General features: G+C 36.3%; 1 protein-coding gene and 1 non-coding gene across 2 annotated transcripts; one reads left to right on the top strand and one right to left on the bottom strand.

The window, feature by feature from the left end:
- Window positions 1-513: 513 nt before the first annotated feature.
- Window positions 514-1,281, bottom strand: LOC122609021. The gene is made up of 2 exons (XM_043782081.1): window positions 985-1,281; window positions 514-852 (listed from the first exon to the last, which is right to left on the bottom strand). The coding sequence occupies exons 1-2, from the start codon at window positions 1,279-1,281 to the stop codon at window positions 514-516; spliced, it is 636 nt and encodes a 211-aa protein (XP_043638016.1).
- An 814-nt stretch (window positions 1,282-2,095) lies between these two features.
- Window positions 2,096-2,202, top strand: LOC122609592. The gene has a single exon (XR_006325343.1). It is a non-coding gene; the product is annotated as a small nucleolar RNA R71 (small nucleolar RNA).
- Window positions 2,203-15,424: the final 13,222 nt, after the last annotated feature.

The following is a 15,424-nucleotide window of genomic DNA, read 5'->3' as shown; positions in this document are numbered from 1 at the left end:
ATAAGACTCACCTGACAGATATGCATACTCTAGATGGGTCTGAAGTGGCTTAAGCTCCAAGTCGGTAGGTGGTACATCAACAGAATTAGGTACCCTTGAACTTCCGTCAGCTACAACTTCCTCAAAAGTCTCCTCCCCGGGAGGTGACTCATCTGAGCTCAATGCCATGACCTCAGCAAACAAATCTTTATCAGTAATGTCTCCAGATCCTAAATTAGCAATCTCTTCCTCTCCAATATCTGTCTCCATGAATTCCTGAAATTCTTGATCTAATGCATCATCAACGACATCAATCCTGAAACAAGTCTCATCATCAGAATATGAATGCTTGATAGACTTTTCAACATTAAAAACAATCCTATCAGTTCCCACGCCCAAAGAGATTTCCTTGTCTTTCACACGGATGATAGCATCCGCGGTATTAAGAAATGGGCGTCCAAGAATTAGAGGGACATTCGTATCTTCCTCCATCTCGAGGATAACGAAGTCAACTAGAAACACAATATGGCCTACTCAGGTAGTCATGTTCTCAGCAATCCCAATGGGATACTGAAATGAATGGTCAGCAAGTCTAATGCTCATGCGAGTAGGACGAAGGACTCCTAAAACCAACTTGATATAAACTGAGTAAGGCATCAAATTGATGCTAGCCCCTAAATCAGCTAGGACTTTCGAAGTAAGAGTTCTAATAGAGCAAGTGATAAGTAAACTCCCTGGGTCTTCAAGCTTTGGTGGAATGCGGTTCTGCAACATAGCAAAACACTCGGCATAAAGAAAAGTAGCCTTTGCCTCATCAAACTTCCCTTTGTCTGTCACAAGCTCCTTAATGAACTTGGCATAATTGGGCATCCCCTAAATGAGATCAACTAAAGGAACATTAATATGAATATTTTTGATCATGTCCACAAACTTGTTATATTGCTCCTTCAGCTTTGCTTTCTTGAACCTCTGTGGAAATGGTATCTTTGGCTTATATAGTTTAACCTCTGGCGCCACAACCAATTTTGGAGGAGTGACTGGAGTCTTCACGGTCGGATCTTCCTCCATATCGATCTCTTCATCAACATAAACATCATCGCTTCCTTTATCCTGCACATCTGAAACAACAACATTAGGCATAGGAGGTGGGTCATAAGACCTACCAGTGCGAGTGGCGATGGCTTTGGCTTGCTCATTACGGACTAGAAGGGGAGTGTATTTATGTCCCTGACTGAACTGAGGTCTAGGATTCTGCTGTGTGTTGCTAGGGAGAGTCCCCGTGGGTCTAGCAAGAGCTGCCATCATACTTTCAAGATCCTTGAAGTTAACACACTAATTTTTCATGTTGATCTCCACCTTCCCATTTATCTGATCCAACCTCTCACTCAAAGCCTTAGTATCACCCCTGATCATTTGAATGCTAGTGTTTGTTTCAGCTTGATTACTAACCAACTGCTTCATCATCTCCCTCAACTCGGCATTTGGATCGGCATTAGAAGAAGAAGAAGAACATGATCCTTGGCCTTGTTGAGTCTGCTGTTGAGGTTGATTCTGATAACTATCTCTTTGCCACCTATTACCTGAAAAATGAGTATTGTTAGTCTGAAAAGAAGAGTTATAAGAAGGATTACCTGAAGTTCGGTTTTGGAAACCCATGTTGCGGTGGAAGTTCCCTTGGGGTTGATTCTGAACATAGTTCACATCCTCGGGTGCCCGATTTGGACACTCATCAGAATAGTGCATATCACCACAATGGTCACACCCATCGGCTAAAACCTTAACATCCCTCTCAAGTGCTCTAAACCTACTCTCTTGAGCAGCGAATCCCTTATCCATGCGCACAGAGAGCGACTAAATCTCTCCAATAACCCCCGAGTCATTGCTAGCTTTAGCCTTTGCAACTTTCCCTTCTCTTGTACCTTTCTTCATCTTCCTTTCATTATTCAAGAACCTTTCATCATCCATAGTTGAGTTATCCTTTGCCGTATCTTCTAAGATCTGATAACCTTCATTGGGTGTAATGTTATTGAAACTACCCCCAAAAGCATATCCCAATTCTTGTTTAGACCTCTTATTTAACCCATCAAAGAAAAGCTCCACATAGTGTTCCCTAGTCAAATTGTGGTCTGGACAATTTCTCAACATTTCCTTGAAACGCACCCAAGCATCCACCACATCTTCCCCATCATCTTGTTCAAAAGACCTTATCATATTTTCCAACCTTCTTTGATTTCTAAGTGAGTAAAACTCTCCAATGAAAGCCTCCTTTAGTTGGTCCCAAGTAGTGATTGAATTCTCTGGAAGATCATTGAACCAATCAAGTGCTTCTCCGACGATTGAAATGGGAAATGTCTCAAGCTTCACGGCATTCATTTGATTTTGACCATATTGATAAAGCCGAGCCAACTTTTCAAACCTATCCAAGTGTTGGTAAGGATCACATTTCCTTTTTCCATCAAATTGTTGCTCTTCTATACTCTTGAGATGATTTCCTTTCAAATTAAAAGTATGATCAATGGCCGGAGGTCTAATGGCGGAGCCACGGGTGGTTGGAATAGTTCGAGTCCTCTCGCCATAGCGAGTGTCATTTGGATCCCTTAGTTGTTCGTCAGCCATGTCCTGTTGCTTAACTTCTAATTTGAAGAATTCGTCAAAAAAAACCCTTCCTCGTCTGAATCAAGAGTGGGTTTAGCTATAGGTGAAAATGGTGTTGGTATTGGTGTTGTTGCTTCAGTGAAGTTAAACAGGCGTCCTCTTGGCCTTCTTGGAGTAGACAATGGACTATGTAAAGGTAGACCCGAATAACGCAAGTTCAACAACTAAGAAATATGCATGCAAACACAGCTAACACAAACACGTCAAATGCACCTGTGATAAGACAAGAAAACTAAATTAATAAAAAAGTAACTTCCTCATGCATGAGAAAGGATCAAACCACTAAATTAACAACTAAATCGGCACACAATCCCCTGCAACGGCGCCAAAAACTTGATGTGCAAAATCGAGTTTTAAATTTATAAATACGAAATACCCTAAAACTGACTACTACACACTCTCGGGCAGTGAACCCGTTCGTATGTAGTATAGCTATAAAGTAAATCCGAGGTCGTTCGCAGGGATTGGTTTTGAAGTAATTGTTGCTAAAGTAGTTTTAGAAACAGGATGGAATCGTAGCCGAATTGCTACCGAGTGTTGACAGTTTGTGATTAAAGAAATTTAAATGACAAGACGATTAAAAGTAAAGAAATTTCAGACAATCCAAATAAAGCTCATCCACTTCGACTCCACTTGACTTCAGTAATGATTGCACACGTTTAAGGAAAAATTCTTTAGAGTTGACAAGATAATCGTGAAAGGATAAAAATGCTCACGTGGTACCACCAACCGCTCGCAAATCACCCAAACACCTAAATTAAACTAGCAATTTACTGATTAATTCCTAATATATATAATTGACATTCACCGTCATTTTAAGAACCGGTGACAACCAAAAATCGAATTAAAATGATAAACATATTCACCTAGTACCACTAATGATGAACACATAAACCATTAACATCAAAGAATAAATCACAAGGAATTAATTGATAAAGATCACGACACAACGATAACTAAATCAACTCATGAATTAAAATATTGCAATCATATCATTCGTCAAGTTTCATCAAAGTGGATGATTAGAAATCTAGCCACTCATGCTAAATTGAAAGTAAATAGCAAAATAGAAATAGAACATATTGTACTAGTGAGTTTTGAATAAAAATTGCAAGACGGAAAAGTAATTACGATCTAGATGGGTGTTCTTGAATCTTCAATGAATCCAATGATGAAATCTGAGGTCATCCTTGAGGAAATTCGTGTAGAACAGCTCCTAGAAAGAAGGCTTAATATCCGAAAATCAGTTATTTGTCTTCAATTTATACCCTCCAAAAAACCTGATGCAAAAGGAGCTGAAGAGTTGGGCTTTCCGTGCACTCACTGTGGCACAGTGAGCCATGGACACCCTCACTGCGACACAGTGAGCCTTCATTCTTTTGCCCATCCTTTCACTGTGGTGTAGTGGACTTGTTTAACCCCCACTGCGTCGCAGTGAAAAATCTTGACCTTAGTTTGTTCATTTGGTGACTGCGGCGCAGTGGGGCACTATCCTTCCCACTGCAGCACAATGGATTGCTAAAATCTTCGATCCTTCTTTATTAACAGCTCTCGAACACTCGGATCAACATCTTGGCAAAAATAATCAAAAAATGCACCAAATGGACGCACTAACAAACACCATAAACGCACTAAATGCATACAAAATTCACTCAAAACACATACGAAAAGGGCCAACAATGATGTGGGCGATCTATATAAATCGGTCATATCACTTCTTTAAATGCACTTTCCTTTCTTCAATTTATTTTCGTCATTGCTGTGTTTCTAGGTAAGTCTTCTTACTCTCTTTTTCTTTGTTGATAAGACGAAGGTAGGTATTCAATCAAAGTTCTTCTTTGTTACATCTAATCAACTTAAAAGTTTTATAGATACATAGTTTCATGGCGAGATTAGGGCTTTTTGATTGCCTAATCAAGTCCTTCGGCTGGTTCAGAAAGCTTGTCTTTTTATAAGGAGGTTCTTTCTTTATATGAATGCAACTTGCGAAAGGTGACTTTTGTCAGATGAGAGAATATAGTGGGCGATCTTTGTAAGGTTTTGAATAAGGTACTTTTAGGAAGACTCTTGATATGGTCTTTGCTAGAAATTGGTTGTTTCGTTTATGGACCTTTGATTTTCGAATTTCACTATTTGTGCATTTGCAAAGATCAGTGAGTCTTGTAACGGAGGAAATTGATAATGTATTTATGGTGTTAACCACGAAGTGTTATGCTTCTGACTCGGTGGTGTCATGGTATCCTTAGTAAGGTAATACACTTGCTATGTTGGGTATAATCCCGAAGGCTATCATGAGACGAGGTCGTTTGCCATTGTCTTTTTTGGATTAAGTTGATGGGGAACGTGAGCATCTTGCCTGGTGGATTGTTATAACACGATTTCTAGCACTGAATTCACATCAACAATGGAGGAATCAAGATGTTTGTTTACTGTGTATGTTCTTGGTGTTTGTGTGTGTTTTGAGAGAGAATTAGAGGTGAATTGGGATTAATGTGTGTGTAAAATGGTTCAAGGTTATGATTTCTAAGGAGTGAAGGGGCTATTTATAGTCTAACTATACAATTAAGCTAATTATCACAATTAGCCCCTCATCCTTAGTAATCATAAACCTATGACTTAACAACAAGTAAATCCTATAAGTTAAATTACAATTTATCACTATTTTGAATTTCTAACATTCTCCCCCTTAGTGATATATTGTAATGAATGAAGTACGTGTTATTTTGTCTTGTAGGAATGAATTTGATGAGCCCGGTGGTAAAGACAATTGGTGTGTTGAAACAAGTATTCAAAGCTTTCTCAATGTTCTTTTTGAACAGAGAATGAATAGTGTGTGTGTGCCTTGAATCTTTGAGGATTGATGAATCATGAATCAGAGTTGTCTTTTGAGATGCAGAAGAAATGAATTTGGCTTTGATTCTTCAATCTTCGATTCTTGAATGAACTTCAACTTCTTGATTTTTGATTCTAAGAAGTTTCAGGAATATGAACTCTCCCTCTTTAAGTATGACTTGAAGAACTTGAATGACATGTATTGATGAAGACTCTTTTGAAGCTTTACTTCTTTGTCTTGAATCTTCTAACCAATCTTTCAACTTTTGAGGCTTTGATCTTTTTCACATCAACTTGAGCACTTTGGAGAGTAACTAATTGAATGAAGTTTGAAAAAAATTATCTTATGAAGTAATCATGCTCCCCCTCAATTCATGAGTAATCACAGTCTTTGTTTGGAGCATCTTTAATCTCTTGTTACATCTTGAATGTATATCCTTTCATCTTCAATCTCATTCTTATCTTTGAAATCAATTCAGATTTCCTTTTTCAAGTCAAGATCTCATTTGACTGAAGTATCGTGAAAATCTTTTTCATCATGAAGATTTCATTGTTTCATCAACTTCAAGTTATCCATCCATTAAATTTCCATTCCCCAATTGAATTTTTGTGGAATGAATATCTTGATCTCTTCTCACTAAACAAAACAACCAAACATAAACTTTTCTCCTTGCTGTCTTTATATATCATCCTTATTTCTTCCCAAATCAATCATAATATTTTCTCCTCCTCATAATGACAAAGTTGGGAACCAATGTCATTATGCAAACATTGATTGATAAAATGTCAAAAGAAATAACATGACCGAAAGCTAGATATTATGTACACGGAGAAATATCAACCATCAAATCATCAACCCAAAACATTAGCCCAACCCATAGAATCCTAGAGGTGACTAATATGTAAGATTGAAGTTGTTGATACAAACGTTATATTATGGTGTTGGTGTTTTCTGTGTTGGGGTGAAGAGAAATGAAACCGGATAAGAATGATCCGTTAGCATTTGCAAAAATCAAAAGGATTAATGAAATGACCGATAGAAATGTATAACATTTTTCGGATTTCCGATGTATCATTGAGAAATGCACAAAGCAAGATTCTAACATAGTTCGGTCTTTTGGCTTTTCAACCTCAAGATTGCTCTAAAGAGTGTAAATCATGGTCAGTGTCACCTAAGAGTTTGATAACCATGTTCTACTATCCTTAAAGACTTTTTAGGAAAACCAAGGTCACGTTAGACATCTTGTTAACTCAATAATCACACAAATGTAATTACGAGACCTACGTTCAATTGTTGAAAAATATGTTAGCATTGGTAGGATTTCCATTTGATCATTGGAAAATATCAATTAAGATATCACTAAAACATTTCGGCTATATCACAAAGATAAGCATTTATATCACAAAGATATGACTCGAATGTGTCCTAAAAAAATGAATAGATGATCAAATGACTGATCAATTAAGATAGCTCTAGACACAATGTGATCAAATGAAGTCGGGGACTGGAGCAGAGTGTCACCCTTTTTCAATATCAACATCTTCCAAATGAAGAGTCAATAGGAATGAAAAAATCTCCATGAGAAATAAAACAAGCATTTGTTAAGAAACACTTGAGTGGTTAGGTAAAGATGTGCATTGCTTCACTGGGTCCATGAAGACTTCTTCAATATCGAGATATCTATCAAATGACATCCGATAGAAACGTGTCTTACCCGGCAATTTGAGAATTTAGGGAAGGGTATCATTTCTTTTAATCCTTTTTTTCACAACATATCACCTTAACCTCTCACTTCTTAACTTTACTTCCTCCATCCTAGTTGCACGAAATCAACATCACTCAAAATACCCTCACTATCTAATGAAAGAAGTGAATACTCCGGGGTTAGAACTCATCGGCGATGACGAAGTTTATGGAGTGAATTTTGAGAAACCTAATCGCTCATGTGCAAAACTAATCACCGAACTTCAATATGGTTGAAAATTGTTGGAAAAACATCAAATGTGTATGAAAATGTTTGAAACACATTTGAAGTTTTTAATTGCTTTGAAATCACAAACTCCCCCTTAATCTATGCAAAGATAGATCAAAATATTTTTCATAGAAAGGTGGAGCAAAAACGGTTATTGTGAAATCAAAATAATTCTTTGTTGAGAACCATGAACTCAATCAATTGTTCAAGATGAGACAACTCGGGAGTACACAAAGGCGTTCGATCCTTCGCTTCTCATATCAACAATTGAGGGTTTTGAAAAAAAATTATTTGAAAATTTGATTTGGCAGCAAAAATTTCGACGGGAAACTTGAAGTACAAAGTTTCAAATTTCAATTTTAATCATTTCACTTCAATTTCAATCACCATTACCTTTTTATTTCATTTTTAAAAAAAACTGCTATTACACATACATATTCATATAAGACCACTTGGAAGTACACAAAGGCGTTCAATTCCTCGTTATCTTATATCAATTTATATGTATAACAACATGATTTTAGAGAGTATGAGCATTTGATGATAAATAAATCATTTGAAGAACGAGTTATGCACAGAATATGCATAAGTCATTTTGAAATAAATAACACAATAAATAAATAATATCTTTTTGTTGATTTTTGAAATTTTTATATTTTTGTATTTGATTTTATCTTTTCACATTTTGTATTTTGTTTTTCTGGAATGTTTCAAGAATTCCTTCAAAGGCAAAATGAGTTAAGGTTCAAGATTTAACATACCAAGCTTGGAGATAAGAAAGTTAAACCTCTTCTCATCCAATGTTTTTGTGAACAAATCTGCAAGTTGATAGTCAGTCCCCACAAAGTAGAGCTCGATGTCACCTTTCTCAATATGATCTTTGAGAAAATGATATCTAACATCTATATGCTTTGATTGAGAGTGGTTTACTGACTTGACTACAATAGCAATGACACTTTGAGAATCACAATAGATAGGGACATGATCATATTTCAGACCATAATCAATAAGTTGTGTCTTCATCCATAACACTTGAGCACAACAACTAGCTGCAGCCACATATTCCGCTTCAGCCGTTGATAGTGACACACAATTCTGCTTCTTAGATGACCAACTCACAATTTTATCACCTAAAAATTGTAAAGTACCAGACATGCTCTTGCGATCAAGCTTACAACCTGCATGATCTGCATCTGAATAAGCAGTTAGATTGAATCCAGTATCCCTAGGATACCAGAGACCTAAATTGGGTGTACTCTTCAGATAACGAAAGATTCGTTTCACAGCTTGGTAATGTAAATCAGTTGGAGCAGCTTGATACCTAGCACACATACATGTTGCAAACATTATATCTGGGTGAGATGCTGTAAGATACAACAACGAACCAATCATGCTTCTATATCTCTTTTGGTCAGATGGCTTCCCATTTTTATCAGCATTTATGTTTGTTCGAGCAGCTATTGGGGTAGAAATTGAAGAACACGAAGTCATATCAAACTTTTTCAACATATCATTTATGTACTTACCTTTTGATATAAAAATACCATTTGGTAATTGTTTGATTTGAAAACTCAAAAAGTAGTTCATTTCCCCAATCATGCTCATTTCAAAATGATTGACCATAAGAGATGAAAAGTTTCGGCAAAAAGTTTGACTGGTCGACCCAAAGATAATGTCATCAACATATATTTGGACATGTAAAACATGCTTACCTTGCTTGCGAATGAACAAGGTAGGGTCAATCATGCCTTTGGCAAAGCCACCTTTTAGTAAGAAAGTAGTTAAGGATCCATACCATGCTCGGGGTGCTTGCTTAAGACCATAGAGAGCCTTGTCTAACCTGTAGACATGGTTCGACCTTTGAGGATCAACAAAACCTTCTGATTGCTCAACGTAAACTTCTTCTTTGAGGTCAGCATTCAAGAATGCAGTCTTCACATCCATTTAAAACACAGTGAAGTTTCTGAATGCGGCATAGGCTAAGAATATGCGAATGGCCTCCATTTTTGCAACTGGAGCAAAAGTTTTGTTGAAGTCAACACCAGGTTGTTGGCAATAACCCTTTGCAACAAGTCGACCCTTATTCCTTACTACCACTCCATTCTCATCCTTCTTGTTCTTGAAAATCCACTTGGTACCAATTGGTTCATCTTTCCTCGGATTTGGAACTAATCTCCATACCTTTAGTCTTTCAAACTGTGCAAGTTCATCTTGCATTGCCTTAACCCACTCTGGATCACAAAGAGCTTCAGAGACTGTTTTGGGTTCGATATTGCTAAGAGTAAGTGCAACAAGACACTCCTTAACTGAAGTACGAGTAGTTACTCCGGCTTGTGGATCTCCAATTATCTGATCTGTAGGATGGTCTTTCCGCATACGTGCCCATTTGTTATCATGAGGAAGAAGATCTTGTTGATGAATATCAACATCATCATCATTGAAATTGGAGTTTTGTTGAGAGATGGAATCATAACTTGGCAGAACTCTTTCCTCATAAGCTGGATGATCAAAGTCCAGTGGAACATACACATTTGGAGTGTTCAATGAATTTGTTGTCTAAGTAATTTGAGAAGGTTGTTCTTGAACATTCTTTTGAGAATAATTATCAGTCGAAGGTGATTCTTCTTGCTCTGAAAAACTTGATGATGATTCATGATTGTTGTTAGGAACTGGATCATTGGTTTGAATTGGTTCATTGTTTGGAATTGGTTCAACGATGACTTGAGGTTCTTTTTCATGAATCGGTTTTGAATTGTTGAATTCTTCGAAAAGAATATCTAATTCATCACTTGTTGGAGTTGGATACTTCTTGAACTTAGAAGCTAAGGTTGACGTCCTTGTAAAAGCATTTGAAGAACTTGGATCACTATTTGTTGGTAGCAAACTTTCTTGCTCAAAGATCATGCCTGACATTTCATCAAACCAAACATTCATTGTTTCTTGAATTGTGTTTGTTCGGCGATTGTAAATTCGGTAGGCAATTGATGTCTTAGAATAACCAACAAAGTAACCTTCGTCACCTTTCCTCTAGAACTTTCCAACATTCTTCCGATCATTTAAAGTGTAACAAACACACCCAAATATGTGAAAATAGTTGATGTTGGGTTTGCGTTTGTTAATAACCTCATAAGGAGTCTTCTCATGACGCTGATTAATGATGGACCGATTCTGAGTGTGACAAGCAGTGTCAACAGCTTCAGCCCACATTTTTGATGGTAATTTGGAATAAGCAAGCATTGTCCTTGCTGCTTCCACCAGCGTTCAATTTCTCCTTTCAAAGACACCATTTTGTTGTGGGGTGCGAGCTGCAGAGAATTGATGAGTAATGCCTTTGGATTTGCAAAATTCATTGAAAACAGCATTTATGAACTCAGTACCGTTATCCGAACGGATGTAACAAACTGGAAGTTGAAGATTTACTTGAGTGGAAGTGATGAAATTGATCAAAATTTGAGTTGTTTCATCTTTGGATGCAATAAACTTGACCCAAGTATATCTTGAAAAATCATCAACAATAACCAAGATGTATTTCTTCCCATTTCGGCTTTGTACTTTCATCGGCCCACAAAGATCCATGTAAAGCAAATGAAGAGGTGCTAAAGAATTTGGACATTTCTTCGGTTTATGAGAAGTTCTTTTGATCTTCCCAACAGCACAAGAAGGACAAACATGCTCACTCTCATACTTATAGTCAGGCAAGCCTTCAACAAGATGCTTGTTGACCAAAGCATTGATAGTTTGAAAATTCAAGTGAGAAAGCCTTCTATGCTATAACCAAGAGTTCTTTGAAGTAGCCTTTGAAATGAGACAAATATTATCCGTTGGTTGGTTATCATCGAGATTGATGGTAAAAAGATTATCACCACGGTCTCCACAAAGAATATCAACTCCATCTAGAGTTTGGACTTTGCAAAGGGATTGTCGAAAAAGAACTTGAAGATTGTTGTCACAGAATTGTCCAACACTGAACAAATTATGACTTAAACCTTCAACATAGTGAACTTTCTTAGTGACAATTCCTTTTCATTCAATGTCTCCATAACCTAAGATAGGAGCGAAATTGTTGTTTCCAAAACGAACCGTTCCTATGAATCGTTCAACAAAATTCTTGAGCAATGCTTTATTTCCGGTCATGTGCTTCGAACACCCAGAATCGAGTATCCAAACACAGATGGTTATTTCCTGCAATCAAAGAATTTTAACCGACTTTAGGTACCCACTTAAAGACGGGTCCTTTGTGGTTAGTTAACACAGGCAGGGGATATAACTTAGGAAATGCATACAAACATGCTTTAGAATCAACATAAGCATTAACAAGCACATCATCAATAAGCACATTTGGATAAAAGGTACGCACATTCACATTAGAATTAAAAGTAACATGTCTATCAGCATTCAAATCATTCACACAAGCACGAGAATTAAAATTGTTTACAGACCCACAAGGCATTGCCTTGGTATTATTAAAATTGTTTTTCAAAGATGAATTGTTCAGATCAATAGGAACTCTCTTCTTCCTATTATGACTCTTTCTCCTCCTCTTCTTCTTCTTTTCCTTAACACGCTTACTAGTGATCTTAGGTTCTAATGACTTAGCAACCCATTTGGTCTTTCCACCTGTTGAATTGAAACTAAGAAGATTAGAATGAGGGGTTTTAAACACTTTCATCTTTTTGGTCTCTTTTGGAGGTGAGGAAACTTCTTGCTTCTTTGGTTTAACATGAGAAAACCATCCATATCTATCCCTATATCTAGTTGAACCATTCGATGTGTCCTTATTTAGCAACCCTGAGCTAGACTTAGACACCTTAGGTAAAGAACTAGATTGAGAGTTAGATGGAGAAGCTTTGGGATAGTCTTTCTGAAGTTTCACTTTGTGATACTTTGGTCTTGGTGTGGTCTCAGCTTGTTTCTTCTTGACATGTTTGACTGGGGTATGATTCTTTGTTTCAGTCTTGATGAGTTTGGGCTTAACTCGTTTCCTTGAATGATATAAAGTTGGAGCTTTGGACAATGGTTTTTGAGATTCCTCTTTTGTTTCAACTTTGATTTTGATAGATTCAATCTTTTTCTCAGTTTCTAAGTCAAAAACATATTCCCCCTCCATGAATTTATCAAAATCATCTTTTGTGAATTCTTTTGAAAACTTTGAAAAATCAGGAATCTTGTTGTCCAACTTCACATCACGGGTAGTCTCAGAAATTAGGTCAACTTGAACTGACACATCTTCGGTCTCACAAGAAAATTCAGTAGAAGTATCAACACCTATACTAGTACTAAGCTTAGGGTGAACAACTAACTCATCAAGAGTATTGCATGTGAAAAACCTATAAAAGTACCTTACCAAAACTAAACTATGCGCAAGTTCGTCATAAGATAAATCAGATTGCACATAATCATCAGCTATATAGGTAGCTGTATCTTGATAAGTACATTCAAGAGAATCAGTCAAGGTCTGAGTGGAGGAATTTGTAGATGAAACACAAGTAGTCTGAGTGGAATGGTCTACTAAATCAATTAGGTCAGTTTGAGTAGAAGCATTATCATAAACTTTCTTAGCATGTACAACAACCAATTTATCCTCTGAATTTGGACTTTGAGACTTGAGATTATCAATGACTTTTTGTTGAGAATCCACCTTTTGTTGTAAACCTTCTATTTGTTTTTCCAAAAATGTTGATGGAATATATATTTTAGTTGGTTTAGGTGGAGGACAGACAGATTCTTGATTTTGAAAATTCGATGCAATTTCTTCGAATTTAAAAATTGAAGAATCTTTTGTTTCGTAAGAAGCATTTAGAGCATCATAATTAACCAAAAATTCATCTTTTGGTTTCTCAACTTCATCAGTCTCAAATTTGTCATCCAATGGACGAATAAATTGTTGTACCATACCATGTCGAAGAAATTTTTCATCATACAAAGGTTCTATTTCATCCTTGGCTTTTTGCAATGGTGTGATATTCTCAAATCCCAACCCGAGAAGTTGGAGCTTTGAAAATTGGATTCTGAGGTATAGATTTCTCTTTTGTTTCAACTTTGATTTTGGTAGATTCAATCTTTTTCTCTGTTTCTGAATCAAAAACATGTTCTCCCTCCATGAATTTATCAAAATCATCTTTAGTGAAATCATTTGGAAAATTAAATTGCACTGGAGAGTGATTTGTTTTAGATTTTTTCAAAGGTTTTGAACAATTAGAAATCTTGGTGTCCAACTTCACATCACGGGTAGTCTCGGAAATTAGGTCAACTTGAACTGACACATCTTCGGTCTCACAGGAAAATTGAGTAGAAGTATCAACACCTATACTAGTACTAAGCTTAGGGTGAACATCTAACTCATCAAGGGTATTGCATGTGAAAAACCTATAAAAGTACCATACCAAAACTAAACTATGCGCAAGTTCGTCATAAGATAAATCAGACTGCACATAATTATCAGCTACAGAGATAGTTGTATCTTGATAAGTACATTCAAGAGAATCAGTCAAGGTCTGAGTGGAGGAATTTGTAGATGAAACACAAGTAGTTTGGGTTGAATGATCTACTAAATCAATTAGGTCAGTTTTGAGTAGAAGCATTCTCACAAACTTTCTTAACTTTGAGACTTGAGATGATCAATGACTTTTTGTTGAGAATCCACCTTTTGTTGTAAACCTTCTATTTGTTTTTCCAAAAATGTTGACGGAATATATATTTTAGTTGGTTTAGGTGGAGGACAGACAGATTCTTGGTTTTGAAAATTCGATGCAATTTCTTCCAACTTAAAAATTGAAGACTCTTTTGTTTCGTAAGAAGCATTTAGAGCATCATAATTAACCAAAAATTCATCTTTTGGTTTCTCAACTTCATCGGTCTCAAATTCGTTATCCAATGGACGAATAAATTGTTGTACCATACCAAGTCGAAGAAATTTTTCATCATACAAAGGTTCTATTTCATCCTTGGCTTTTTGCAATGGTGTGATATTCTCAAATCCCAACACGAGAAGAAGATCATCTTTTGCAATTTTTGGCTTGTTAAAATAGGCAGTGAAATCCAAGAAAGGGTTTTGTTCAACTTTATATAACTTTTCTTGATAGAAAAGTATATTCTTTTTAAACTCCTCAATCTGTTTTTCAAGATTTTCAATCTCAATGCCTTTTAAAAAACAATTATGATTTAAGTCAGAAATCTTCCTTTCGAGTTCAACATTGTTTGGTTTAGCTTCTTGAAGCTTCTTATTGAGAATATCAACATCCATTTGTCTAGCATTTGCCCGAAGCCATTCATTGGTCTTTTGAATTTCAAGATCTTGATTGGCTTTTTCAAGATCTTGAATGGTCTTTTCAAGATTATGACATTTTTGTAATAACTTAGAATCAGGAGAGGCATTCAACTTACATTCTTTAACCAACACTTGGTCTTTATATGATTGAAAGTCTTGTTTAATAGCATCATGTTCAAAAAGTAATTTTGAATGTTCTTCAAGAAGTTTTGAAAATTCACTTTTAGAAAATGAAATACTATTTTGCAACTTTTTGTTTTTGTTGGCTAAAGACTTAATATGAGTTGTCAAGTTTGACAAAGCTAATCTACATGACTCTTTATCCTTAATTGATGAAAAAGCAGAGTCGAGATTTACCTCATCATTCTGGTACTCATCATCAGTGCTTCATGCTTCAAAAACCTTTTCCTTGGCCAACCTTGCCATAAAGCAAACATTAGCAGAGAGATCTTCATCTTCATCATCGGAAAGTAATAGTCATTTGTCATCTTCAGCAAGCAATGCATGACCGGCTTCCACTTGTTTGGCTAATAACATCTTCTGCTTGTAATACTCATAGTTCCGCTTCCGAGGTTGCTTGCAATCAATAGCAAAATGACCTGGTTTTCCATAATTGTAGCACTTTTTATCTGATGTTTTACCCTTCTCAACAACTGGTTTCTCAAATCCTTCTTTCTTCTCACCATGCTTTGATCCACTTCCTTCATCTTGCTCATAA

The sequence above is a fragment of the Erigeron canadensis genome, chromosome 7 (genome assembly GCF_010389155.1).
Source record: "Erigeron canadensis isolate Cc75 chromosome 7, C_canadensis_v1, whole genome shotgun sequence".
In the NCBI taxonomy this organism is placed as follows: domain Eukaryota; kingdom Viridiplantae; phylum Streptophyta; class Magnoliopsida; order Asterales; family Asteraceae; genus Erigeron; species Erigeron canadensis.
The sequence above is the reverse complement of the archived record's forward strand: the minus strand, read 5'-3'. Positions and strand labels throughout refer to the sequence as shown.